The sequence below is a fragment of the Oryza glaberrima genome, chromosome 2 (genome assembly GCF_000147395.1).
Source record: "Oryza glaberrima chromosome 2, OglaRS2, whole genome shotgun sequence".
In the NCBI taxonomy this organism is placed as follows: domain Eukaryota; kingdom Viridiplantae; phylum Streptophyta; class Magnoliopsida; order Poales; family Poaceae; genus Oryza; species Oryza glaberrima.
The window spans coordinates 34,169,545-34,194,694 of record NC_068327.1 but is presented as its reverse complement, the minus strand read 5'-3'; the positions used below and the strand labels follow the sequence as shown (position 1 = coordinate 34,194,694).

At 43.6% G+C, this 25,150-nt stretch overlaps 4 protein-coding genes and 1 long non-coding RNA gene across 5 annotated transcripts; 4 read left to right on the top strand and 1 right to left on the bottom strand.

Annotated features, from left to right (window-relative positions):
- The first annotated feature begins 601 nt into the window (after positions 1–601).
- On the top strand, positions 602–3,526 carry LOC127763157 (uncharacterized). The gene is made up of 11 exons (XM_052287779.1): positions 602–849; positions 938–981; positions 1,056–1,136; positions 1,203–1,310; positions 1,405–1,496; positions 1,757–1,831; positions 1,942–2,011; positions 2,306–2,407; positions 2,740–2,854; positions 2,956–3,018; positions 3,138–3,526. Exons 1-11 carry the CDS (start codon positions 702–704, stop codon positions 3,218–3,220), a joined length of 981 nt encoding a protein of 326 aa, XP_052143739.1. The 5' UTR covers positions 602–701; the 3' UTR covers positions 3,221–3,526.
- Positions 3,527–3,667: 141 nt separating this feature from the next.
- On the bottom strand, positions 3,668–7,455 carry LOC127763132 (uncharacterized). The gene is made up of 3 exons (XM_052287751.1): positions 5,987–7,455; positions 5,420–5,859; positions 3,668–5,334 (listed from the first exon to the last, which is right to left on the bottom strand). Exons 1-3 carry the CDS (start codon positions 7,388–7,390, stop codon positions 3,891–3,893), a joined length of 3,288 nt encoding a protein of 1,095 aa, XP_052143711.1. The 5' UTR covers positions 7,391–7,455; the 3' UTR covers positions 3,668–3,890.
- Positions 7,456–8,763: 1,308 nt separating this feature from the next.
- On the top strand, positions 8,764–13,979 carry LOC127762973 (calcium-dependent lipid-binding protein-like). The gene is made up of 8 exons (XM_052287518.1): positions 8,764–9,829; positions 10,415–10,656; positions 11,392–11,410; positions 11,974–12,227; positions 12,496–12,605; positions 12,704–12,802; positions 13,037–13,460; positions 13,579–13,979. The coding sequence occupies exons 1-8, from the start codon at positions 9,090–9,092 to the stop codon at positions 13,665–13,667; spliced, it is 1,977 nt and encodes a 658-aa protein (XP_052143478.1). The 5' UTR covers positions 8,764–9,089; the 3' UTR covers positions 13,668–13,979.
- Positions 13,980–14,420: 441 nt separating this feature from the next.
- LOC127762974 (replication protein A 32 kDa subunit A) lies at positions 14,421–17,283 on the top strand. The gene is made up of 10 exons (XM_052287519.1): positions 14,421–14,647; positions 14,740–14,859; positions 14,958–15,055; positions 15,460–15,501; positions 15,638–15,715; positions 15,797–15,875; positions 16,001–16,096; positions 16,177–16,259; positions 16,624–16,692; positions 16,805–17,283. The coding sequence occupies exons 1-10, from the start codon at positions 14,558–14,560 to the stop codon at positions 16,887–16,889; spliced, it is 840 nt and encodes a 279-aa protein (XP_052143479.1). The 5' UTR covers positions 14,421–14,557; the 3' UTR covers positions 16,890–17,283.
- Positions 17,284–20,107: 2,824 nt separating this feature from the next.
- On the top strand, positions 20,108–23,094 carry LOC127761081 (uncharacterized). Its single transcript, XR_008015200.1, has 2 exons — positions 20,108–20,537; positions 21,731–23,094. It is a non-coding gene; the product is annotated as an uncharacterized LOC127761081 (long non-coding RNA).
- Positions 23,095–25,150: the final 2,056 nt, after the last annotated feature.

Genomic DNA, 25,150 nt, shown 5'->3' with positions numbered 1-25,150 from the left:
TTTAAGGGACAAGGCCGGTTCATTGTAATACTCTAAATACAATCTACTTGAATCGTTCTTTTACTATGTTTTCTATTTTACCCTAGTTTAGTCCATCTTTGTCGGTTTGCGCCATAAACCGTCCGCCGCCGCTGCGAGAGTGCGACACCTCTTTCTAGGTTTGTCCTAAAAACCTTCCGTTTTACCCACGAGACGGGTAGTTATCCTCATATCGATCTAAATCGGCCTAGAGGCTGATTTTTATCTCTAAATCGGCTCCGCTAGCCGATTTAGCTGTTTTTCTACAAAACCCATCTTGATTTGGCCTTTTGGCTAGATTGAGGTGGTTGACGACTCCATATCACCGTAAGGCGTTTAGTTCTTGCGATTGTGCTTGTCTACTTGTCACAAAAAGTTACCAACAAATACTTATCTCAAAAACATATCTATAATGGGTACAGACTCATTTCATACTAGAACTAGAGTAGTTTATTATTGATCGAGTGTTAAAATGGGCACTCAGTAAAAAAAGAAAGAAAAGAAAAAGGGAAAAAATCGAGCCGTACGTGCAGGATGTTGGGAAACGGATCCTCTGACTTTGGTGGATGTTGGCGTTTGCTGTGACGTCAGTCGTGAGGGTCGTTTTGTGCATCTGCTGCCCTGCGCAGAGCGAACGCTGCTAGTTGTAGCACGCACGCTGTCGCTGACGCTGCTGTTCCGCCATGGCGTTGATGATGAGCCTTCGCTTCGCCCCCCCAGCGTCCGTCGCTGCTCCGCCGCCGCGACGACCACGAGCTGTTGCCTCTTCGGCGTCCTCTCCGGCACTCCAACGCCGCCGCCCGCAGAACGTCCCCGGCGACTTCTTCGTCGGTGAGCCACTGATCGAGCCCTGCACCTGAAATCGGTCTCCATTTAATTTCTCTTCCTGATGCGCTTCAGTTGAGTTTGTTTGCTGCAGATCACCGATGCATCGATTGCCAGACCTGCCGCTGGATGGCTCCGGTAACTAGTCTTTCATATATGCATATGCTTGATGCTTCAGCTGCTTTGCTTGGTGATGGTGAATTGAATTGCAGGAGGTGTTCAAGAGGGTGGACGGAAAAGCCGCCGTCGCCGCGCAGCCCATCTCCGACGAACACAGGACCAAGGCCCTGCAGGTAGCTCTGCCTCTCTTTTACTGAATTTCAAGGCAAAATTGAACCATGCCTGCCATTGATGTCCAGGCTCTGCTCTCCTGTCCTACTTCCTCCATTCACACCGAGAAACCTGCAAAGGACATTCTTCAAGTGCAAAACATGTTCCCGCTCCCCATCGACAATCATCTTCTCCCTGTATGACTTGCTCTCCTCATTCCGGATTTCACCCAATTTATCTCAATTAAATTATATTCATACTCATCCTTGTTGCACTGCTCAAAACTTCCAGGGTGTTTACCTCTGTGGCTATCATTCTCAAGATTCATATGGAGCAACTTCTTATCTTTTAACCCATCCAGATGGAAACATACTAGTTGACAGGTTAATTCCAATAAGCTTATGAATTTGTTCATGTCCCTAAGTACCCATCTTTCCATCTCCAGACAAAAAAAATTATCAAGTTGTAATCAGATACATTAATTGCTAGTGTTCCTGCTGATAAGTATTCAATTTCAGCACAGCGTACTGGTCAATGTGATAGCATTTTTTTCCTCACAAATTGGAGATCATCTCTCCCAAATCTTATTGTCCAGTTTATATGTGGTTATCACTAGGTCTTCTGATATTTTCTGATTTTACAGCCCAAGGTATACAACGAAACTGGCAGAGAACATCGAAAAACTTGGTGGAGCACGCTACATGTTTTTGACCCACATGTATTTCCGGACTTAAAGCTGTATCACATAGTTCCCTTTTTTAATTGCCTTTTTTTAACGCACTCCCTTTTATTTTGGATATTGAAGAGCGTCTATTGAGTTACTTACAGGGATGATGTCGCGGATCATAGGAAGTGGGCTGAGCGGCTAAAATGTGAGAGGATCATCCATTCGGGCGATGTAAGACCCTCATCCAAACGATTTCAAAGAATCATGATCATCCTTCTGTCTGACCCTAGAAAGACATCGCTTATTCCTGAGTCCTGACTGATCCTCATCGAGTACTCAATCAACACTGTCATACTTTATAACCTGCAGTACAAGTACTGATTAGCAGTACAGAGAGGACAGTTATATCGTGTCAGAGCTTGCATGACATGAACATAGTGTAGAGTCTGATTTACCTATTTCTCCAGTGAATGTTGCTCTCAGATACTTCTCCTGATATTTACTGCAATTACTGTGCTGATGCAGGTAGAGGATGTTACTGCAGATGTTGAGTGGAAACTTACTGGAAATGGCCCATGGGACATTGGAGCTGATTTCGAACTTATCCATACCCCAGGTCATACTGAAGTAAGTTCAACTTAATGAAAGAAGTTGTTTGAGCAATTACTTGTAGCTTTCAGTATGGAAGGCTTCTCTGGATTGGATGGAACATCCTTAAACATACAACATCAAAGACAAAGAGTATTAGGGTCAAGATATGTCATATGTGCACTATTTTTGCGCATAAAGATTAGATTGGATTATCACCATATCCTGTCCCAAATTTTCCTCAACCTTAGAGACGAAGGAACATGTTCTGTCGAAAATTGTCCAAAGCTCATAAACTGAGATTTGGACAACCAATCTAACCTTCTTCAGCATATATAGGGTTCATTCATTAAAAGGAACATTTTTTTCAGGGTTCAGTCTGCTTATTCTACAAACCAGTAAAGGCGCTTTTCACTGGAGATCATGTTGCAAAATCAGAAGAATCTGATGATTTAGATCTCTTTCTTATGTACAGCAAGCAATCAGGTAGAACCCTCCCTAGATTTTCTAACTGAAGGTAAATGTGCAATTGTACCATTAGCTGAAAGTAGGACTAGGATTAATCCATCTGTTGCACAAACCTGCAGTGGGCTTGCAGCTGGACAGCATGAGAAAATTGTTGAAGTTAGACTTCGAGTGGTTTTTACCTGGTATGCGCTTCTTAGGAAATGAGAAAGTCCCTGCCTTAGCATTTGGTTTCTGTTGTTTCCTTTAAAACGGCATAACTAAGTCACTGAACACTGATTGCTAGTTTTTTTTCCTTTTCCAGGTCATGGCTATCGAATCCATTATAAAGACGTACATGCTAAGGATTCAGCAATCGAGTCCCTCATAGCTAACTACACAAGCTAGGAGCGTATTATAATTCTCTCTACCTTCATTGTGTATAAATAACGACCGATTCTGGAATGAAGGGGCAAGAGAGAATGCACTTGCCATTTTGTCAGCGAGAGTGGCACTTCATATCCTTGGAAGATGATGGTACTGTTTTTGCTTCACGACATTTGCAATATATCAAGTCGAAAATGTCATTGATGCACAAGAATCTGTGCCTTTAATGTTCTTTTTTTCCAGCAGAAGAATACTTGTTTATGATGACATGAAGTTTCCTGCAGTTACTCTGGCATCTCTAATTTACTCCAAAATTTGTTTCTTGCATCTTGTTTTCCAGAAACATTTGTTGCAATTGAACATTAACTATCAATAACTGAACCTTCACAGAAAACTCAAAAGAAAAGCCCAGCATCATACTAGCTGGCCTGAAACAAAATTGAACGATGTTACGCAATGGGAACTTAATTTCGGAATATAATCACGTGTTCTTAATGATATCAATGAACAAAATTGCCCTTTCCTCGAAGTTACACCTCCTGGCACCGATTCCACAAAAAGAATGCTGTCCCATTCTTCATGGTACAGAAAAATTAAAAGAGGGGCAAAAAAAAACAAAACTCCCGTTGTATACTCTTTAGTGTTACATAAGGTACAAAACTGAAACTCTTGGCCAGAGAAATCCTCCCTGTTAGAGCAACGCTTCCAAGTATTCGTCGACATATGCCAAACATGGCCAATGATCGGTTCTTATTCTGACCAATGTGGAGGCATAACCTACTTCCATCGAAAAGAGGAGGTGATACCTTGGTGGTAGAAATATTAGGACACGCACAATGCCCATATCCCTCTTGCTTAGATGAGCATAAGTCTCTGCGCCAACCTCAAATTCGTCTTCATCAATGCGCTGAAGCGAAAGGTTTGTGTCCACTGAGTATGGAACCAATGCATCAGCACCAACAATAGGAGCTGAATCACTTTCTTCCCACACAACGTTTTTAATAATTGCATTGCCTCTTAGGATGGTAATAAGTGAATCTCCAGCAACGCTGACAACGAAGGGAGCCAGGTATCTTTCAATAGCTCTGATCAAAACCTTTGGAGTCACCTCAAGAAGTTTGACAGATCGTGTTCCATTAATCGCAGCTGACCCTTTCCCTCCTGTCAAAGGGAAGGTCTCCCGACCTGTGTTCGAACAACTGTTGCAGGCCTCCCATAGAGCATGGAACAGATCCTGGTAATACTCAGCTGCATCCTCTTTCAGAATATCAGGAGGTACACTGGCCTTCAGAAACATGTCCTCAATGCCAACTGTAATGGGTTGAATGGACCCAGATATGACTTGGCAATTCTCTGTGTTGGCGGTGATGACAACATCAATAAGACCAGGTGATGGTTCTCGAGGCTCTAATTCTATCACTACTGAAGCACAATAACTTGATTCTAACCGGTGGCCGTTATCCAAAGGCATAATGTCCATACCAGAACCTGGAGGTTCTCCTAGAAGGAAAGGTACATGACATGAGGGAATTTTCCCAAACTGTGCACTTGATGAAAAGTTAATTGTCGCCGCATAAAGGGCCGGCAAACCATCAACCCCTTCAGAACCTGGAACTGCTGAATCGGATCCCCAAGCATGGTTGAATGGCTCTGAATCGAACCTAAATGTGCAAGGTATTTTTATTTTGAGACCAACTGAGTGGAGGTAGTCAGGAATGCATGCAAAGTGCCTCCTAAGGATTTCCAGTGTTTCAGCACCCTTAGAATCCATCACACGAAGAGCTTCTTGTGTGTAGGCAATTCTCTCGATGGTAGGTTGTGGTGTCTTTTCTTGCTCCGGAGGAGTTGAGCTTACATCCTGTATACTTAGAATTTGGCCAGATGCTCTGCTCTGAATGCTGAAGTTAGGCAATGTGAGGGCCCAAGACTGTTTCACGACCAGTGGCACAACTCTTTCAAGATGAATGTAAGACGCCAAATCAGGCATGCTCTTAAGATCTTGAGCAGGACGTGGTGATGGGACATCAAACAAAGGACCTGGATGAGATGGTGTAACACCTGCAGGTTGCTCTCCGATTCCCATGAGATGCCTCAGCTTCTTTCCAGGAATGCAGGACAGCATCCGCAAACAAGTCCTGGATGTAATATTTGAAGAAGTGAGAAGATAATAGAAAAACAGCTATCACAAAACAAGAAATATCAGAAATTCAGAATGCCTACCTTGCATGGTCCCGGACCTCCAGGTCTGGGTAGGACTTGATAGTGAGTACAAGTAGGCATGAGAGGGGAAAGAAGATGCGAGAGCTGTGATGGTGCTTCATCATGACACGACAAATGCCAACGACCTTGCTGCCCTGAGACCATGTTTTCAGTTCTGTCTCTGGATCATGCTTCTTGGCAAGAGAAGCCATCTGCTTGGTGAGCAACTCTATTAGGCGGAGCTGAGGAACTGTCTCATTCTCTGCGATCTTCTCAAAGAGTGGGTAGTATGACGCCAGTTGGTAGCCTGGTTCAAGCCTCGGAAGCAGATTCTCGTCAAGCGTTTGCAGCAACTGTTCCCCTGCCCACCGATGAGTGTTGCATGCTAGAAGACGGTTGATGAAATCAGCAATTACTGGGACTAAGCCTCGATGTTCTGATGTCATATCAACCAACATAGCCTGCACACAGAGTGACCTAGAAATTTGAGAATTGCTAAATTTTCAATTCACTGTCTGGAACATAATTAGGGTTCTTCCAAGTTGATGGATGCGGCTATCATTAATTTTCCTTTCAGTAGATTTCTACCTGTAAATGGTGGAAGATAGTAGAATTCAGGAGCTCACCAGCTCCGGAGCAACCTGAGCCATCAGTACTGTGAGGGGCAGCAGCAACCAAGACCACATGCAGCGCCCGGAACGCCACACAAGTCTCGGTACTCCATCCCGGGAGCCACCTGAAGGCTGAAACACAAGCCAGGCCATCATCGACAAGCCCAATTGTCTGGTCCACATCTCTGCCTCCTTCAATCTTGTCAGCATCAACGCCAGAAGCAACAAGAGCTAGGCAATCTAGCTTCTTGGCCTTGACTGCAAGGGGGTCGAACACGCCAGGATAAAACCATTTCGCGAGGCCGGGCACCGCATATCTGAATTTTCCAGACCCAAGCAGCCAATGTAATGCCAGCAAGCGCGCTGTGAGCGGGCGGTGTGCCTCACAAGCAGCCAAAGCTAGACGGCGTGCCATTTTACGCTCGTCTTCGGCCCCGAAAGCATCTGGAAACTGGATGAACAGCGTGAGCAGGGAGTGTAGAAGCATGAGGCTGGACGAATGTGCCATCCCGCCAAACTGCACCTTGACGTGCGCTGCGATCGCCGGAGCCCACCCGACCACAGCCGCGGACACCTCTGCAAGGATGGCCGCCATCTCCATGGCCGATGCAGGCGTGAGGACCTGCGGCCTGTCCATGATCAGAGCGAGCACTTTCCTTATGTCCCTCAAATTCACCTCGGAAGGCGGCGGCACGGGGTTGGCAGGATCTGGTGCGGGTGCGAGGAGATGCGCGGGCACAAAGAAGGGGGTGGGCGGGCCGGACACCGCCAAGATGGAGGTGGTGGAGGGGAGCCTGCCGAGGCGGACGACGTGGCGGGCGGCGGAGGCGAGGAGGAGGAGGTAGGACTGCGCGGCCGGCGAGCGCTCGGCGGCGGCGAGAGCGTAGACGTGGCCGAGGACGTCGGCGAGGAGGCCCGGGAGCGCGGCGTCGAGGGCGCGCAGGGCGTCGCAGGCGAGGGCGCGGGCGGCGCGGTCGGGTGCGTGGTTGGGGCGGTTGGCGGAGGCGAGCAGGGCGTTGACGAGGGCGGAGAGGGGGTCGGCGTGGTCGGTGGAGACGGGAGGGGAGAGCGCGGAGGCGAAGGCGGATGTGACGGTGAGGAGGAGGTGGTCCCGGAGCGGGTGGTCGGAGGGGAAGGAGAGGAGGGAGGAGAGGAGGAGGGGGAGGTGGGTGGGGGAGGGCGGGAGGAGGTGGTCGTCGAGGAAGGAGAGGAGGAGGGGCCTGAGGTGGGAGGGGAGGTCGCGGCGCGGGAGGGAGGAGAGGGCGAGGTCGAGGAGGGGGAGGTGGAGCCATCGGTGGCGGCGCGGGGTGGGGAAATCGTCGATGAGCTGCTCCCACTCCTGAGGCGAGAGGGAGGCGGGAGGCGGCGGCGGCCGGTCCATCGCCGGCGCCGGCGAGGGGAGGGGAGGAGAGGAGTGATGCGGTGTGTGGTCGGGTCGGGTCGTGTGGTGTGTCCGGGTGTCAGTGTCAGATCGGATGGTGGGGTAGGGGGAAGGAGACGTACGTGTTGGTGGTTCCGCCGCCTATTGCATCGGGTCTCATTTTTTGTGGACTAGGCTGATGGGCCTATTCTCCCAACGGAAAATAGGAAATAAGTTCATTTCACGTACTGTATTTGAACCGTAATATCGAATATAACCTATCTCTCAACTTGTAATACCAAGGTAAATATTAGTGTATTACATCTATTTTCAACTGACATGGCGTAAGTCAGCGTGTAACCTACATAGGTCCACACGTCAGGGACTGTCATGTTCCTCTAGCGCTTCTCTCTTTCCTCTCTTCCTCATCTCTCTCTCTTCCCCCTCAACACAATTGCGGTCACGACAGAGACAACTGATGGTGTCACCCAGCAGCGCAAGCGGTGGCGCCTCATCAAGAGAGGTGGAGGTTGAGCACGGCTAGGCATCAAATTAATATAATACCTAAGTACCTAACAGAGACAATAAATAAATAATTAATTACCATTGTGTTTCCTGATCGGCACAACATAGGAATGATACACAAATCAGCAAGATGTAGCATGGACGGGTAAAGCCCTATGCAACTATGGTAGGCGTGATTCCCATCGTCAATGTGAGAGGTGGAGACGAAGCTAGCGAGTAAGCCACTCATGTCGACGATTGAGCCCCCTGATGAGACGATTAGCTAGATTTTGAAGGAACAATCATAGATGCTTGACGACAATGTGTCCATGGCAAGGGAAGGCAAGAGCACTCGCTTGCCCACTCAGGCTTGGATATAAACCGCGACTAGCAAAGCAAATCATCCGGATTCACCTGCGCTGCTCGCGCTGCTCATGTGGTAGGCAATCAGACCTGATTCGACAGAGCTGCTCACTCATTTGCCACCACAGCCTCCTCATCTGCCTCACCGTCCTTGAGTTGCTGTTGGAGTGACAGGCCATCACAGCTAGAGTGGAAGGATGTTGCTCCTCCCTTTTGCAGCTACCGTGGGGTCAGGGATTAGGGAGCTTTCACAGGAAACGAGGGGCACCTCGGGCTAACCATCGCCGAATAGGAGTCGTAGAAGCTCTGACGGGAGCTCTAGGTGCTGATGGCGCTCCAACACCTCGTGTGCGTAGTTGTGTCTTGGATATTTATTGAGAGAAAAATGATTGAGAGAGATGGGGAGAGAGGAGGGGAGGAAAATAGACCACTCGAGTTAAATTTGATGAGGGATTAGATTTACACTCGTGATACTCAAACTCGATCCATCGAACTTTTTTTTCCAGAAAAATATACCTACACACAAAAAATTCGCTCATTTTATCGGAAGAAGAAAAGAGAGAGAGAGAGAGAGAGAAAGAAACAGCGCGAGACGCGGATGGAATGGCAAGGGAGGAAACTGGTGGGGTGGGAGTCGCCACGACACGCGGCGACGCACGGCTGTGGTGGCCGGTGACGGTGAGCTGATCGACTGCCCCTCCCTTCCCCTTCCCCCTCCCCCTCCGTCGCATCGCAGCTGCAGATAGCTACACGAGGAGACCTGCTGCTCTGCTCAATTTCAACTTGAATTCTGCTTCCGACGACGAGACGAGACGCAATCCTCGCTGCCTCCGCCGGATGTCGGTGGACCCCGATGCTTCCCCCCTCCGCCGGCACTCCGCTGCCGCCGCCCTCCCTCGCCGCCGCTAGCACCTCTTCCTGCTTCCTCCCCTCCCTCCTCCCTATCCGCCGTCGCCGATGGCCCACCCCCAAAGCCGCCGCCACCGCCGCCTTTCCGCCCAGGCGCCCGGCCCCCCTCTCCGCCAACAACCTCCCGCCCCACACCCCCGGCGTCTCGGAGACCACCTCCACCTCCACCTCCTCCACCACCTTCGCTCCCGGAACCTTCCGCGGCGCCGGGGGAGAGGACCCCCTCGTCTCCAAGCTCCGGACCCAGCTGGGCGTCATCCACCCGCTCCCGGCGCCGCCCGTCAACCGCTCCGTCCTCGGCCTCTTCGCCCTCTTCTTCTTCGTCGGCGCCGCCTTCGACAAGCTCTGGACCCTGCGCAAGCGCCGCCGCGCCGAGCGCGAGGTCAAGGTCAACGGCACGTGGCCGCAGGTGCCCACCTCCAGCTTCTCCCTCTTCCTCGAGGAGAAGGACCTGCAGCGCAAGGAGTCCGTCGAGTGGGTCAACATGGTGCTCGGCAAGCTCTGGAAGGTCTACCGCCCTGGCATCGAGAACTGGATCGTCGGCTTGCTCCAGCCTGTCATCGACAACCTCCACAAGCCCGATTACGTCAACCGCGTCGAGATCAGGCAGTTCTACCTCGGCGAGGAGCCCCTCTCCGTCAGGAACGTCGAGCGCCGCACCTCACGCCGGGCCAACGACCTCCAGTACGTCCTCACTTCTTCTACTACTCTCTTCTTTCTTTTCCATACCCAATTCGGTTGGGAGCTACCGTTGCAGCAAGAAACATGGAATATTCTTCACATTGCTTGTCCCAAACGTTGTTCTAGCTAGTACTACTACTAGTGCTTGAGAAGCACATAACACATTGGTAATCGGTATGGTAACCCCACTACCATTGCACTGCTCATGTGAGGAAATTGGAAAGCAAAGCATGATGACATTGGTCTTAGGAATATTTGTCGCCATTTGCCTGTAATTCACATACCAAAATGGAGTATTACTCTTTTTTGGGTATCTATCATAGGATTAGCACCACCATGAAACAAAATACTAGGATGACTATTCCAGCAGTTCACTTCTTATTACTACAGTCTATGGGTGGGCATGTATCTGTTACCGTATAAATATGTTCATTCTAGTTTCTGATTTCTACTTTCTTGGTCATTGTTGATGCCCTGATTTTTTTTAAAAAGCAAACGGCAACACTGCTGTCTACATTGTTATTGTATCTATATCATGTTTTAGTGTTGGCCAGCAAAAGGCAGCGAGTAACTCATCCTGTATTTCAGGTACCAAATTGGCCTCCGTTATACTGGTGGTGCACGCATGGCATTGGCCCTCTCCTTAAAGTTTAGTGCCGTACCTGTCGTTGTGCCAGTCTGGGTTCGAGATTTCGATATCGATGGGGAATTGTGGGTTAAACTAAGGCTTATACCGACAGAACCTTGGGTGGGAGCTGTATCTTGGGCATTTGTATCGCTCCCAAAGATTAAGTTTGAGCTGTCTCTGTTCCGGCTTTTCAATCTTATGGGTATGACTTGCTTGTCCAATCTTATTATTTCCTATGCAACCTGTACTTAAATTTCATGCCTTTGTAAGGTTGATTTTCTCGTGATTCCAAAAGAAAGCATGGTTGGCACCTTTTAACTCATATGATTTTCTGGAAACAAACATGCAGCACCAACTGACAATATGCCCTGTGAATCATGTAACACAGCATTGCAAATAGCCCATTTCTGCACATATCTAGAGTATACCGCGTTCCAATTGGTACGGTTAATGTTTTAACAGTATTTGTAACACACTTGTACTATAGTATATACTTGCCAATTACCGCAGTCCATTATTACTCTAGTACCCCCTTTATATATTGCATTTCTGATATTTTGTGTCCCAAAGATCCAGGGGTTTTCTGACTGATATCTTGGAATTGTAAGTTTGTAACCATGAATGTCTTCTTACAAATGAATTGGAAGAAATGGGAGAAAAAAAATTATGATCGTAGGACTTTAGTTTTTCAAGCCTACAATTTCTTAGTTTATGTATGCACAATGGTGTCAATCTGTCTAATGTTCTGAAACTGGATATGTTGTGTATTTGTGCTTTGTTTCCTATTCGTTTGTTCATGTTGGGTAGTTGTCAGCCTTTTATTTCATTTATTTTCTGTTTCCGTTATATAAATTTGTATGTTATAAGTTTGAGCCTTTGCTAATGGTATATTGGTATTTTCAATTTTTTGCATGGATATGGTGCTTGTCTTCACCAGCAATTCCTGTTCTGTCAATGTAAGTACTATCATCTCAAACATCTACGCAGAATCATGGTTAGATGCTACTACATAGATATTGCTCAATGAGCAGGGACTACTAATGCATTTTAAAGTTGCTTTCTTAGTTTCTTTTTGTAATGGCCTAACCTACCTTCCCACTGTCACCTTTACCCTCTCTGCCGCCTTCTTCTCTTGCTTTCTTGTTCACTCTAGTTCTAGGTGGTTAAATATTCTTATCCCCATGTGCTTAGCTGGTGATAAAACATATGCTATTACTTGTTTAAGCTATCAATATTAGTTTTTGCTTCTTACTTAGCCTAGACTCTTTATTAAATACATGTTGGTAGATCCATGAAGATTCTGTTGAATTAGTAGCAACCATATTTAACAATCTATATAAAATGCAGGTGCCTGCATTGTTATTGTTTGTATCATGTTTTCGGAAAAATTCTGCAACTGTATCCTAATTCAACACCTTAAGGCTTAGCTTTTCATTTAATGCTGCTCTTTAATAGACAAACCTTGTTCACCCTTTGGCCGGTGGTTCTAATAAGTCACCTGTGACTCTACCTCCTCTAGGTTTCTCACGAAACTTCTAACAGAAGATTTGCCACGTCTCTTTGTGCGGCCCAAGAAGATTGTCCTTGATTTTCAGCAGGGAAGATCTATGGGACCTGTTGCAGGAGATGTTGCAAGTGACGTAATCCAAAATGTTGCGAGTGGCATACTTCAAGATGTTGCAAGTGATGTAATTCAAGATGGGAATAAGGACTTCGTTGGAGAACTATCAGTGACATTAGTTGATGCCAGGAAGCTTAGCTTTGTCTTATTCGGTAAAAAAGAACTCTTTGGTTTCCAAATGGAAATATTTAGCGTATGTTTATTAGTTTGGAAATTGCACCCAGCATCTTGTTAGAAGAATATCATAAATATTTAGCTTCTATTGAGTTTATCTGCTCAGAAAAAACAAATCAAATCATTAAATAATTTTACCACTTGGGCAAGCTGGAGATGAAATAAAAAATTAGTTCGCCTATCCTTACAGACATCTGTGTCACTTTGATAGAATATTTAGGTATAATTTTTTTTTGTCACTTGCAGGGAAGACTGATCCATATGTTGTCATGATTCTTGGTGATCAAGAAATAAAGAGCAAGAAGAATAGTCAAACAACTGTAATTGGGCAACCAGGCGAACCAATCTGGAATCAAGTAAAGCTCTGAGACAGTTATACTTTAAGCTCATGGGCATTTTGATGGAACCTTTTTCTTGTATACTATCATGCTCATAAGCACTTGACATCAAACAGGACTTTCATATGCTAGTTGCAAACCCTCGCAAACAGAAGTTGTGCATTCAAGTAAAGGATTCAGTTGGTCTAACCGATGTCACTATTGGCACTGGAGAGGTAGGGTTTCATCTTTTGCAAAGTTTGTTTCAATTGAAAGTTTTCCTTAGTATCCTCTCTAAGCTGATGTATGTGATATTACTTGGAAATTTGTAGTTTAGTGTACTGTTTTACAGCAGTTTGCTAGGTCAAGCAAACATACTATATCAGTGATGAGTGAAGTGTATTTTGTTTGTATTTTTGGGTGTCCTTTGTTGAAGTGGAACGTGTTTCTGAGTATATTCTATTTGCCAGGTTGAGTTAGGATCACTTAAAGACACAGTACCTACAGACAAAATTGTAACTTTATATGGAGGATGGGGCTTACTTGGGAAACGGTCGAAAGGGGAAGTACTCCTTCGCCTCACATACAAAGCATATGTCGAGGACGAGGAAGATGAAGGGGTGAAAAATGAGTTTGCTGCGGGCTATGTTTCAGACGAGGATGTGCTAGATTATGTCCAAGACAGTACAAGTAAGCAAAGTGACATGGATGGTAAAGAGAGAGAGACCTTCATGGATCTGCTGGCCGCGCTGCTTGTCAGCGAGGAATTTCAAGGCATTGTGTCGTCGTCTGAACCCGGAAGCTTGAGAGATAGTGAGCAGGCTGCTAAATCCAGAGATGGTGAAAATGCTGCAGCAGCTGCTGATACAGGGACTGTATCCAATAGCTCCACAGGTAACCAACTGTTGAATTCACTCTGCTGGTTACCTGCATAGTATTGTTGGTTGGCTTGTGTTTAGATTTCCATTACTACATCACCTTGATTGATTTGCTGATTTTGTTTGTGATTCAGATACTGCTCTAGTGTGGCTTGCTGCCATAACAAGTGTGATGGTGCTGGTCTCCTCCAACCTTGGTGGTTCAGGCTATTTCAACCCTTGAAGAGTTGATGCATGAAGAATCTGATCTGACTGGAGTATTTGGACGATCCATCTGTCTGAATCTGATCATCCGCAGCTAGTAGCAGAGGTCGTTTTGTTTTGATTTTTTTTAACTTTATTTTTGCCGACAAGTGTATATTCCATTCCCATGTATCTAATCTTGCAGAGGAATCAAAGAATGGCTTGGCTTTTGGCGGCTGTCTCTCCTCCCTTTTTCTATTTCATACGATTGACATGATGTAGCATATCCTTTTTGTGCAACCATCCACGCACATGATTTAATTTGTGTGAATGGGAAATTTGGAGTTGCGTTCATCTCTCCTCTTGGAATTGGATCAAAGATTGCACCATTCATTCATCAATAGATAGCAGATTAGCAGAAGACATGATTTCGTTTGTTTTTTTTTTCCTAAACAAAATTAAGGGAGCAAGTGCAGGCATGCTGAATTTCGTTTCTTTTTGTAAAACTGATCAGTTACCGACAAAATTCAAAGAAATTCCATCAAAACCTATCGAATTCCATCGAATCATCGCTCGACTTTGGTTATCAGTCTTTTTTTGAGAACTGGTTATCACTTATCAGTCTGTGCCCGTCGAGAAGGTCCCAGATGAAACGGGTTTGGGCACACTGACTGACTGGTGGGCCCCACGTGTCAGCAATGCGAAAGGTCAGGAGAGAAATGGCGGGAATGAATGGAGCCATTTCGTCCACAACCTCCCGCCTCTTGGTTTCCCCAATCTCCCGCGCGCTTGCTCTTCCTGGGCTTTTTAGTCTACTCGATCCAACTCCAAATCCCATCAACCCCGCCGCCGCCGCCGCCGCCGCCACCACCGCGAGACGCGAGAGGAGAGTGAAAGAAAGATTCAGAGAGAGAGAGAGAGAGAGTAAGCATGATGTCCTTCAGCCAGCCCGACGCCTTCTCGCCGTCGCAGTTCACCTCCTCCCAGAATGCCGCCGCCGACTCTACCACCCCTTCCAAGGTAGTAATCTCTATTCCATTCTCATCCGTGTGTGTCTTGGTTTCGAGAAACAAGGGGGATAAAATCATCTTTCTTTTCTTTTGATTTTGTAGAGCCGGGGCGCATCGAGCACCATGCCGCTCACCGTGAAGCAGATCTCTGAAGCGCAGCAATCTGGCACCACCGGGGAGAAGGGCGCTCCCTTCGTCGTCGACGGCGTCGAGACAGCCAACGTATGCTGCAACACAACACGGAAAATGCCCCCCCCCCCCTCCCTGCTTTAATTTCCTCTTAGCTTGTTGATTTGGGTGTTTCCTTGTTGCTTTTTCAGGTTAGGCTTGTGGGATTGGTCAGTGGCAAGACGGAGCGGAACACCGATGTGTCCTTCACGATCGACGATGGCACCGGCCGCCTCGATTTCATCAGATGGTGAGCCCATTTCGCCGATTCAATCGCTTCTGTATCTTCCTAGTCAATACTCTTTCTGCTTCAACTGCCATCACTGGTTGTTTACTACTACTTGTAGTTCAGTTTGCTCGTTCTAGACTTCCAAACAATTCAAGGCCGGGAATTCGGAAAATGTTTTTTCAATCCTGAATGCTAATTACTACTAGTATAAACATTCTACTACAAACGGTGTCTTTTGGTTTCTAGAAGCATTGGTTGAGCATCAGCACATATCTGGTCTGTCTTTTCGTATTCAAGGCAATGATATAAGTAGTACTCCTACATCTTTAGTTCTGAAATTAGGTTAATTACTACAACATCCTGTTGTTCTTTTGCCAATGGCTTCAGCAGATTTACATGGTTATTTATCTCCATCCATTTTACAGGGTCAATGATGGTGCTGATTCTGCTGAAACCGCTGCTGTTCAGTACGTACCAGTCATAGCTCCCATTTATGCTTCTATATATGCACTTCATCATCTTTTATTTTTGAGGATTGTTAGCATCTTTCTCCTTGAGGATCATCACCTTTTCTCATAACTCTATTTTTTTTCCTAATTAAAGGAATGGAATGTATGTTTCTGTCATTGGTAGCCTCAAGGGGCTTCAGGAGAGGAAGCGTGCTACTGCTTTCGCTATCAGGTACGTAACATTCATATATTCTGCTGGTGCAAATATGCAATAAGACATGCAACTAATTTTCTCTTATTTTGTTCATTTCAGGCCTGTAACTGATTATAATGAGGTCACACTGCATTTCATTCAGTGCGTGCGAATGCATTTAGAGAACACCAAATCACAGGTATGCTGCTGTGATGTACAATTGTTCTATACAAATACTCTCGTGATAGCAATCTCGTGTTCATTAGTTAGAAGGTTCATGAGTTTGAACAAAAAAAGAACTAATGCTTACCTTCAACACTGTAGATTGGTAGCCCTGCAAAAACATATTCTGCCATGGGATCCTCATCTTCCAATGGCTTCAGTGAAATGACCACTCCGACCTCCGTGAAATCCAACCCGGTAAGTTGTATTTACAGTCATTGCATTGATCAAACAATCAAACTCCTGTGCTGCCGTGATTTATTCCCTAATCCTTACAGGCACCAGTGCTCAGTGTAACAAATGGATCAAAAACTGATTTGAACACAGAGGTGCTGAATGTTTTCCGCGAACCAGCAAACGTGTAAGTTGCACATCCGTCTTCCTTGTCATCTAGGAAAAAGAAATGTTTGTCCTGTTAAAGACTTAAAGTCAATTACTCAGGAATGAATTCCGAATGCATGTCTCTGTTTCTTTTGCCTTTTTTTATCTGCTTAGAAATACCAGCTCCCGTGAAAACCTGATGCTCCATCAATATCTACTTTTCCTAGATTTTCCAATTAAACACAAGTAGAATTGGCTAGGATTGCTAGCTAGGAGAAATGGAGAATATTTGTCTGTTAATATTGTCGTGTTGGCTGAAGAAGCGGCCTACCGATTGTATTAAGATTGAGGATCTGGTGACTGCTGTTTTGCTCATCTTGTTTGACCAACGAATAAACTGACAGCGAGAGCGAGCATGGTGTGCACATTGATGAAATCGTGAAGCGCTTCAGGCTACCGGAGGCCAAGATCAAGTCTGTATTTCACTCCTTCGCTCACACACACACACGCAACAGCGAGACATTAATTCGACGAAAAATTATGGCTGCTGGTTGATGCTTACCTCGCTCTCTTTAATTTATGCAGGGTAGCTATTGATTACCTCGCTGACATTGGGCACATATACTCAACAATCGACGAGTCTCACTACAAGTCAGCGTTCAATGAATAAAGGGGATTGAAGCCTCAGTTACTTACTAGTATGTATCCTCTAGCCTCGAAGCTGGCTGCAGCTGAAACTGAAGAACAATCGAGATGCTTCATGTTTGCTTGTCATACTAACCAGTGTGCGTTTGTTGTGCTCCATCCAGTGAAATTACATGTAACCGTATCTGTATTACGAGTAGCACATATCGAGTGACAAAACATATAATATATGTATGTTTGTTGTTTTGCAGCATCAGCATTATTTGGACTGTAACATGCTTGATTGATCTCTTTGGATGCAGTTAAGTTCATTGTGATATTAACTCACGCATCATCGATCGATCGTGTGCATTTTGGTAGCTAGATGGTCCAATCACAATAATCTGGGAATTAATGATTTGATGATGAGATTCATATATGGGATTGAATGGATGGATGGATCACATTCACATGGAGCTAACTAACACATGCATTGCCATGGTTGGATGGTGAGCTGGCCGCACGGGGCAACAATACAAATGTGCTGTGTACTATGCTTAGGTAGCACTGATCCATCATCCGTTGGTGATCTGGAAATAATTAAAGCAGCGAATTATTAAGGAAACAATATGGACGAGTCCACTAGTGTAAAGCGGAAAAAGACAAGGTTAATTTAGCTGGCCAGGCGACCTACCTACATCAGGGGGATACTTACACATGCCATTTGTTTTTAGTGCCCGAAGTTTAGGCTACTAATTGATCCCAATAGTATATCTAGGTTCTAAACTAATTAGGCACAAGGTATTAATAGTTGTGTTATATATGCTAACGGATTTTTATGCACAATTTAACATAATGTTAGAAAAAAAAAGTTTTTGGTATAACTCTTAGCTACTAGTACGATTTTGGAATATATCAATACAATTGTATTTGTATTTTGTGCTACACTAAATCTTAAAAGTAGAAATGTTGGATTAATTGATGGTGCAAATCTTAGATCCTGTTTTTCAAGATCCAATTGCAATTTTTATGTAGTGATAAACAATGCGTCTCACAGAGCAACTGTCCCCTTTCATCCACTCTCCCACTTCCCTCTTAATAATATAAAAAATTCTCTCGCATTTACCCGAACAACCCAAACATTACTCCTTCCATTCCAAAATAAGCCAATGTTATACTAGGAGGGAACAGAGGGAGTAGTTCTTTCGCTAGTCTCTTCACCCATCCCAAATCTCACCCCTTCTAGCAATCCCCCCCCCCCCCCCCCTCTTCTCCTCTTGTAAAAGAACTCTCAACCCTCCAAGCATATAGGGCATAATAAATTTATTTTGGTAATATGTTTAGCCAGAAATTGGTTCTATCTCTCTCAGAAAAAAAATAAATTGCTCTTCCACCTCTCTATGTAGAAAATTTATCCTGGTAATTTACTTTTGAAAGTTGGTCATGTAGGCTCTCCTTTCCCTCCTTATGAAAAAAATTATCGTTACCCCTCTCGACATTAAATTATTTTGATCATATTAATATTTTTCTTAATAATAAGTGAATTTCATTCAAATAATGAAAATATTAATTCTTTTACAGCAGAAGGAGAGAGAGAGAGAGGGGGGGGGGAGTGGATGCGGATTGAGGGCACAGAAAGGAGAGGGAGTAGGAGACGGAGGGGAGCCTAGCGATCGATAGACCAATGTTTGGTTAAAGAGGAGAGTTTTTTTTTCACACCAGGAGAGGAGGGGAGGGGGAGGGGGAGGAGAGCGGAGAGAGAGGGGGGGGGGGGGGGAGAGGTTATTTTGTGAGGTAGTCTTAGCGCACTATTTAACTTAAATAGCCTACATTTTAACAATTGAGTTTGGTATATAATTCTTCGCTTCTATTTTCATTAACAAAATTGTAGTTTTTAATCTAGACGATGTGCCTTTTTTTTTAATATAAACATGACAGCTCATATTCAAACTCTGTTAATAATGTGTAGGTGTAGATATGCGCATATACGTGTGGTTCACTTCTATTAAGTAGGTAAGAATATGATAGTGGCGATGATTGGGACATTGATCCATATCATATATTATATGGCTCTGTTCGGCTGCACTTAATTTCACTGTTGTGCAGCCAACATAAATAGTATTGTGTTGTGTTTGCAGCTGTAATAGCTGTATCGGCCAGCCGAACAGGCCCATAGTAGTAATTAGGTAAGATGTATGATCATTCCTACATGCATAGCCATTCAGATAGACACTAACTAAGCTACTAGCTAGCAAGCTTAGCTAATGCAAACACTGTAGATGCTTAATCACTCGACAGAGATATGTAATTAGAATAAAACCGATTGATGTCTATCAATACATAATAAATTAATTTTTGAGGGCTCCACGGCAATCGATCGATCGATATATCGGTGGATGCATAAATATGATAGTACACGCATGTCTCGAATCCTGCCTGCCTCAGCCTGGTTGGTTGGTGATATACACACGTGAAAAGTGTCAATAAGTTAAAGCTATATAGGTACATGCAGCTCTTGATAGTACTCTTGATCGATCCATCCATCATCGATAGATATCACTAAGCCGGCTACCCCTCGATCGATCCGACCGGTTGGTACGGTTGGTCCATCGTTTAATTTGCTCCAGCAATTAAACATGGTGATTTTTTTTTATTACATCGCAGACGCCACACATGCATGTTCCAAGAGAACCAGTGACATATTCATGATCTTACTAAAGTTTTATTGAAAATTCATATATGTGGGTACACCAGGATTTGATTCCTATATACACGGTGAATTTTTATTTATGTTACCAGTGGTTAATTAATTGGTCCATACCAAATTTATTGTTTAGCATCCAGTAGCTAGCTAATTACAATATGCAAATTAATTGAGTTGATCATCACCCCACGATGGCCGTACTTATATACAGCTAGCACGCAATTTGCCATTAATTTCCAAGATGAATTATATATATATATATATATATATATATATATATATATATATATATATATATATATATATATATATATATATATATATATATATGTTACCGGCTCGATCGGCGATCAGAATTCAGAAATCGATCATGTATATTAGTAGTATTTTTTTTTCTAAAACAAATAGAACATGTATGTACGTACGGATCGATCAAAAGTATATGGGTCCAATTACGTCTGTCCACCATCTCTTTCTTCAGTGCATCGATCGATTGATCAGCTTCCTCTGGCTCTATATATACCACCCCTCTTTCTCCTCTTCTTCGCATCGTCTCTCTCTCTCATACACACAAAGTCTCTCTTCTCAAAGCTGGCAAGCTAGTCTATTGATCATCAAATTAAATTGCGAGCAAAAAAGAAAGATTGCGGCCATGCTCTCCACAGGCTTTCTTGAACTGTGAACTCGTGTGTGCATGCTCCTCATATATTGTTCTAGATCCCATGCATGATGCATATCGATCGATCTGATCTGAATTAGGTCATCGATGCGCATCTGGATCCCCATCTTGTTGATAGTTCAAGAAAGTCCTTGGAAAACATGGTGCCCTCGATCTTAATTATATCTTACTTATATATCTACCTAGCTATATCTCCTGCCTGCTCTAATTCTTGGATCGATCGCGATGGAGATTAATTGATCTGTACATCGATCCATGCATATCAGATACTGCTCACCCGGCCGCCATCTGCGTGCAATTCGATCTAGCAGGTAAAATTACTGCTTGGATTTTTATTGAATTATTCTTTCTGCTAATTGGAATATTCTATCTGCAATAAAAGATATCTTGAAATAATTCGATCGGCCAGGCTAATTTCAGTACTCTTTAATTTGATCAGATCTGCAAGTTTATGCACCCTTTTTAATGTATGGTTAGTACTCAATTTTTGGATAACAATCGATATGATAGTACTCCATGCATGCATGCAGATCTCCATATGCTAATCTGATCTTATCATTTGCACTTGGTATTCTATTCATGAGTCATATTATATATGTATAGCTAACTGCTATATCTACTCTTTTTTTTTTTTTGCTTTATGGTCTTGTACATATATACTGCAATATAGTTCGTGCTTCATTGACCCGGTAGGTCTCTCACATATATATATAATTTTGAAATTATTCCCTGAGTCTAATTTACCTAATTTCCTTGGTTTATATGTTCCTATTTGGTTTTCTTCTGAATTCATCTATGTTTTGATCTTAGATCCTTTTTTCCAGTAGTAGATAGATTATATGTGTTGTGATCGGTTTTCCCAAAACTGTTTGTACGTTCGCTATATAAAGATTAAAAAAAGTAAGTGGCGTTTTTTTACTGTTTATACTTTATACCATATATTTTTATTTGAAAGTTGTACGCAGCAGTAGTTTTCATATGAATGGATTATGCATGGTGTGCTAGACCGCTAGTATTATTGTTCCCAGTTGCGTTGTGAACAAATGGTACTGTTGCATTATATATTATATTTAGATAATGGAAATGGTTTACTTTGGCAGTATATTATATGTATATATATATATATGCAGAGTTAGCCATCAAATTCAGTACTGGTACAATTCAAGGCAAGATATATATGTTTCACCAAATTAAGAAGAAAAGGCAATCTCTGTACATCAATATAACTGGTGAATTAAGTTGAAGGCTTGGGTTTTAATTATTAGCCCCTTTATATATAAAAAAAGAAGTTAAAGTCTACCACTACATACTTACATAGTATTACCTAGTACATGAGAAATTAAGAAACTGAATGCATGGTGAATCCTAATTAATTCTGATAGGCGGCCGGTGATAGCAAGCCTTTTTTACAGTAGTATTGTTTGAACTTTGATCTGTGAGCTGCATTGCATGGTGGACCAGTGTTTGACTGTTCATCTCTTCTCTTTTGCTTGCATGCATGTAGCTGGGAAATGAAAGCTAAGAAAGATAGCGTGCACGAGCGTGCAGAATGGCAGCATATGTATGCATTATTCAGTACTGCTAGATGAACAGAATCTAGAAAAAGATGAACTGAACAGCAGCAGCAGCAGCAGATCGAAGGATGGATGGATGGACGGATGGAGCAAGCTAAGCTAAGCTTTCGTTTTGTCGATCCATCCGTCCATCGGTGTCGACCTAGCTAGAAAGGCTGACCTGTCGCGTCGTCCATCCAAGATCGATCCAACCAGCAACCAGGCATCAGACAGGCTCTTTCTTGTCCAGCTGCTGCTGCTGCTAGTACACATACTACACTGTCTCTGCTGCATGCATGCATGCTGCTCACCTCATCTGATTGAGAGTTCAGAATTGTTGAGAGCAAGCAAGAAATTGAGAAACGGCCAGGACAGATTGGATTGATCTTAATTGGCATATATGCTGCTCGATCGATACTGTCTGTCAGTTCTCAGTTCGTCGATCGATCAAGTCTATATTTGGATATCTGAATCTCTGCAAATGCCAACTCGACCACTAAGCAATTCATCAATGGACATGATCATAGTAATGTCGATCGACGTGCAGTGTCACTCATTGTTGGGAGCACGGTCAAAACCTCCAGTTCATATCATATCATATGAAATCGATCTCAAGCTCAAGCAGTTTCGATAGATGCAAAATTGAAGATGGAAGTATAAATAACTGCTACTGTATATACATATGGAGGGCAGGAAGGCAGGCAGGAGATTGATGAAGTGACGCGAGCCTGCCTTGAATTGTGCTAGTTTCTCTTTCTCTCTGCGCGTGTGCTTGCTGCCCCTAGCTAGCTAGCGAAGCGTGTGCTTTCACTGTGCATTGCATATGATAGGAGGTAGTACTCCACTACTCCATGGTGAACTGGTGGTTGCATTGCTAACCACAGCCATAGAGCTACTGAGCTAGCTGCGAATAATTTCATTCATGTTTGCCGATCGATCGAGCTGCAGCAATGATCTTTCCCTGCAGCAATGATCACGTTGCATGCTTACTTGTTTCTCTTCTTTTAACTTTTTTCCCCTCTCCTTTCTTTCCTCCATAGTTTTTACGTTGATATGCAGATGCAGGCAGCACACCTTCTTCTTGCTCCACCGGCTACCAGCACCTAAGTAATTAGTGTGTTCATGCGCCTCTGATTATATATGTACATATATATATACTCCAATATATGTGGTAGCATGGATATATATACAATTCATGTCTTTTGTATGTACTAATTAATGTGTATTGTCATGTGCAATAATGGAAAATGATGATGTAAAAGTTGAGACGACTGAACTATAAATAAAAATATATATGAAAGATGGCATTATTACATATGCAGGCCGTATTTGAGTGCTACTGATCAATTACTTCCTGATAGTGTGGTGAATTTCAAGATATATATTGTCTCCGAATCGATCGAAGCATGGTATTATATATTCTACTCGTGACGTGATATACTTACTTAATTTGATTTGTTTAATTACGCCTTATCACGCATGCAGCTCGATCGTAATCGAACCATGCATCCATCAATATATACTACTCGAGTATATTTAAAAAAGTTAACGGCAAACATTTTGGGACGGAGGGAGTATATACAGTGGTGAGGCTAGCTGTAGATAAAGCTGGCAACCTGTACTCTTTACATCCTAAATAGTTAAAGCGAATCAGGAACTGATCATATGCAAGATTTAACCCGCACATCCACTATTCCGATCTCCATGCCATCTACTACGAATGAATTGCCATAAAAAAGATTTACCAATCTTTTCTTTCCTTTTCACATATAGTAGACATAATTCAGCTCAGCTGCCAAACAAAGTATTGAAGTTATTTGTGTAAATGACCTCACAAATTTGGTATAGATTGCTATTAGCTAGTAGTATACAATACACATGCGGCTGGCAATGTAATCCATCTTCCTTATCTAAAATATGATACAAAAATGTGTAAGCAGCGACATAGATCTTCAGGGATCAATCAGTTGATATGGAGTAGTAGTAGCTTGCTGCTGCTGGGACATTCAGATATTGATGAATGCAGGTTTTGTCATGGCAGTGAGGCAGACAACAGAGAGCAATAAAAGGCACTAGTAACTACATTCGTCTCAGGAGTCAGGATACATTAACTTTTAAGGTTAAACACGGTTATTAGTTGAGAGGAGAAATGTTGGAGAATTTAAATGGTGAAAGATTATGATTAGTTGAGAAGAGAGTACATGTGAAAAAGTTGTTATATTTTAAGATAAATTATAAATGCTAAGTTATTATTATATTTTGAGTCGAAGAAATTCTAGGTGGGCAAGCAATATACTTATGATGATTAGGCAGGATTGATCTGGATTGGATGTGGGGATCAGAGGGAGAGCAAGCACCAGCACCACACTCTCTGAAGCTTTTTAGGTGCAGGGTGGCTTTCATTCAGTCATCAGGAGCAGCAGCTTCTGCCGGGCTTGGAAAAGGAATTGTGGAAAAGATTTGCACATAAAGTGAAAGTGAAATGGGATGTACATTAGGGCATTTACAATCCAAAAATGGTCTTGTGAGGGAGTATGTCACGTACTAGGTTAAGCCATAGTCAAGAATACTCTCTTCTTAATACATAGTAGTAGCTTTAATGAGCTCCAAAATAAGCAACCAGGACGAAGCTAATGCTTGCACAATATAATTGTTTCGATAATAGTTCCGCACGCACAAAGGCTCTGCATTTTATGCCGTAATATAATTGTTTGGATAATAACTCTCGTGCCTTTTTCAGGACAAGTACATGCCCATGAGGCCACTCTGACATATCTGTTGTGTTGGCGTTTCAGTTTTTTAGTTTGTCGGGCTGTGGTTTCTGCCAGTCTAATTCTAATTCGACAGCCTCCTGTCGTTGCAAGCGAAAACTACTTGCACTTTAATCTTATTTCTCCCAATCTTAATGAAATTTGGTCGCCGGTTCCTTCGGCCGATCCAGCAAAAAAAAAAAAAACTTTGACATATCTGATGTAGAAACGCGAGGCCATACGCTATGTCACCGCCCTTAGAGGTGTTATTGTTTTTTTTCCTTTAATTTTTTCCAAGCTCTTTCCTTATTATGTAGTAGTATATATACTACTATTGTAATATGGAGTACTATTCTGTGGAGCTCATTGCTGCAGATAGAAAGATAGATCTTTCATGGGTGCTCATTGCTGCAGTGACCTGTGAATTGTACTAGCTAATACTAGTACTGTACTGAGTGACAGTGTGTGTGAGTGGGGTGTGTCAACCGAAACCGAGCCATAAAGGAAAGCGAACAAACAACTTTAGTTTAGGCGGCCTTTTGGTTTTGTTTGTTTGTTTGCTGCACCGCTGTCTGCAGTTTGCCCTAGACAACCAAACAAATGCTTCCCCATCCGATCCAT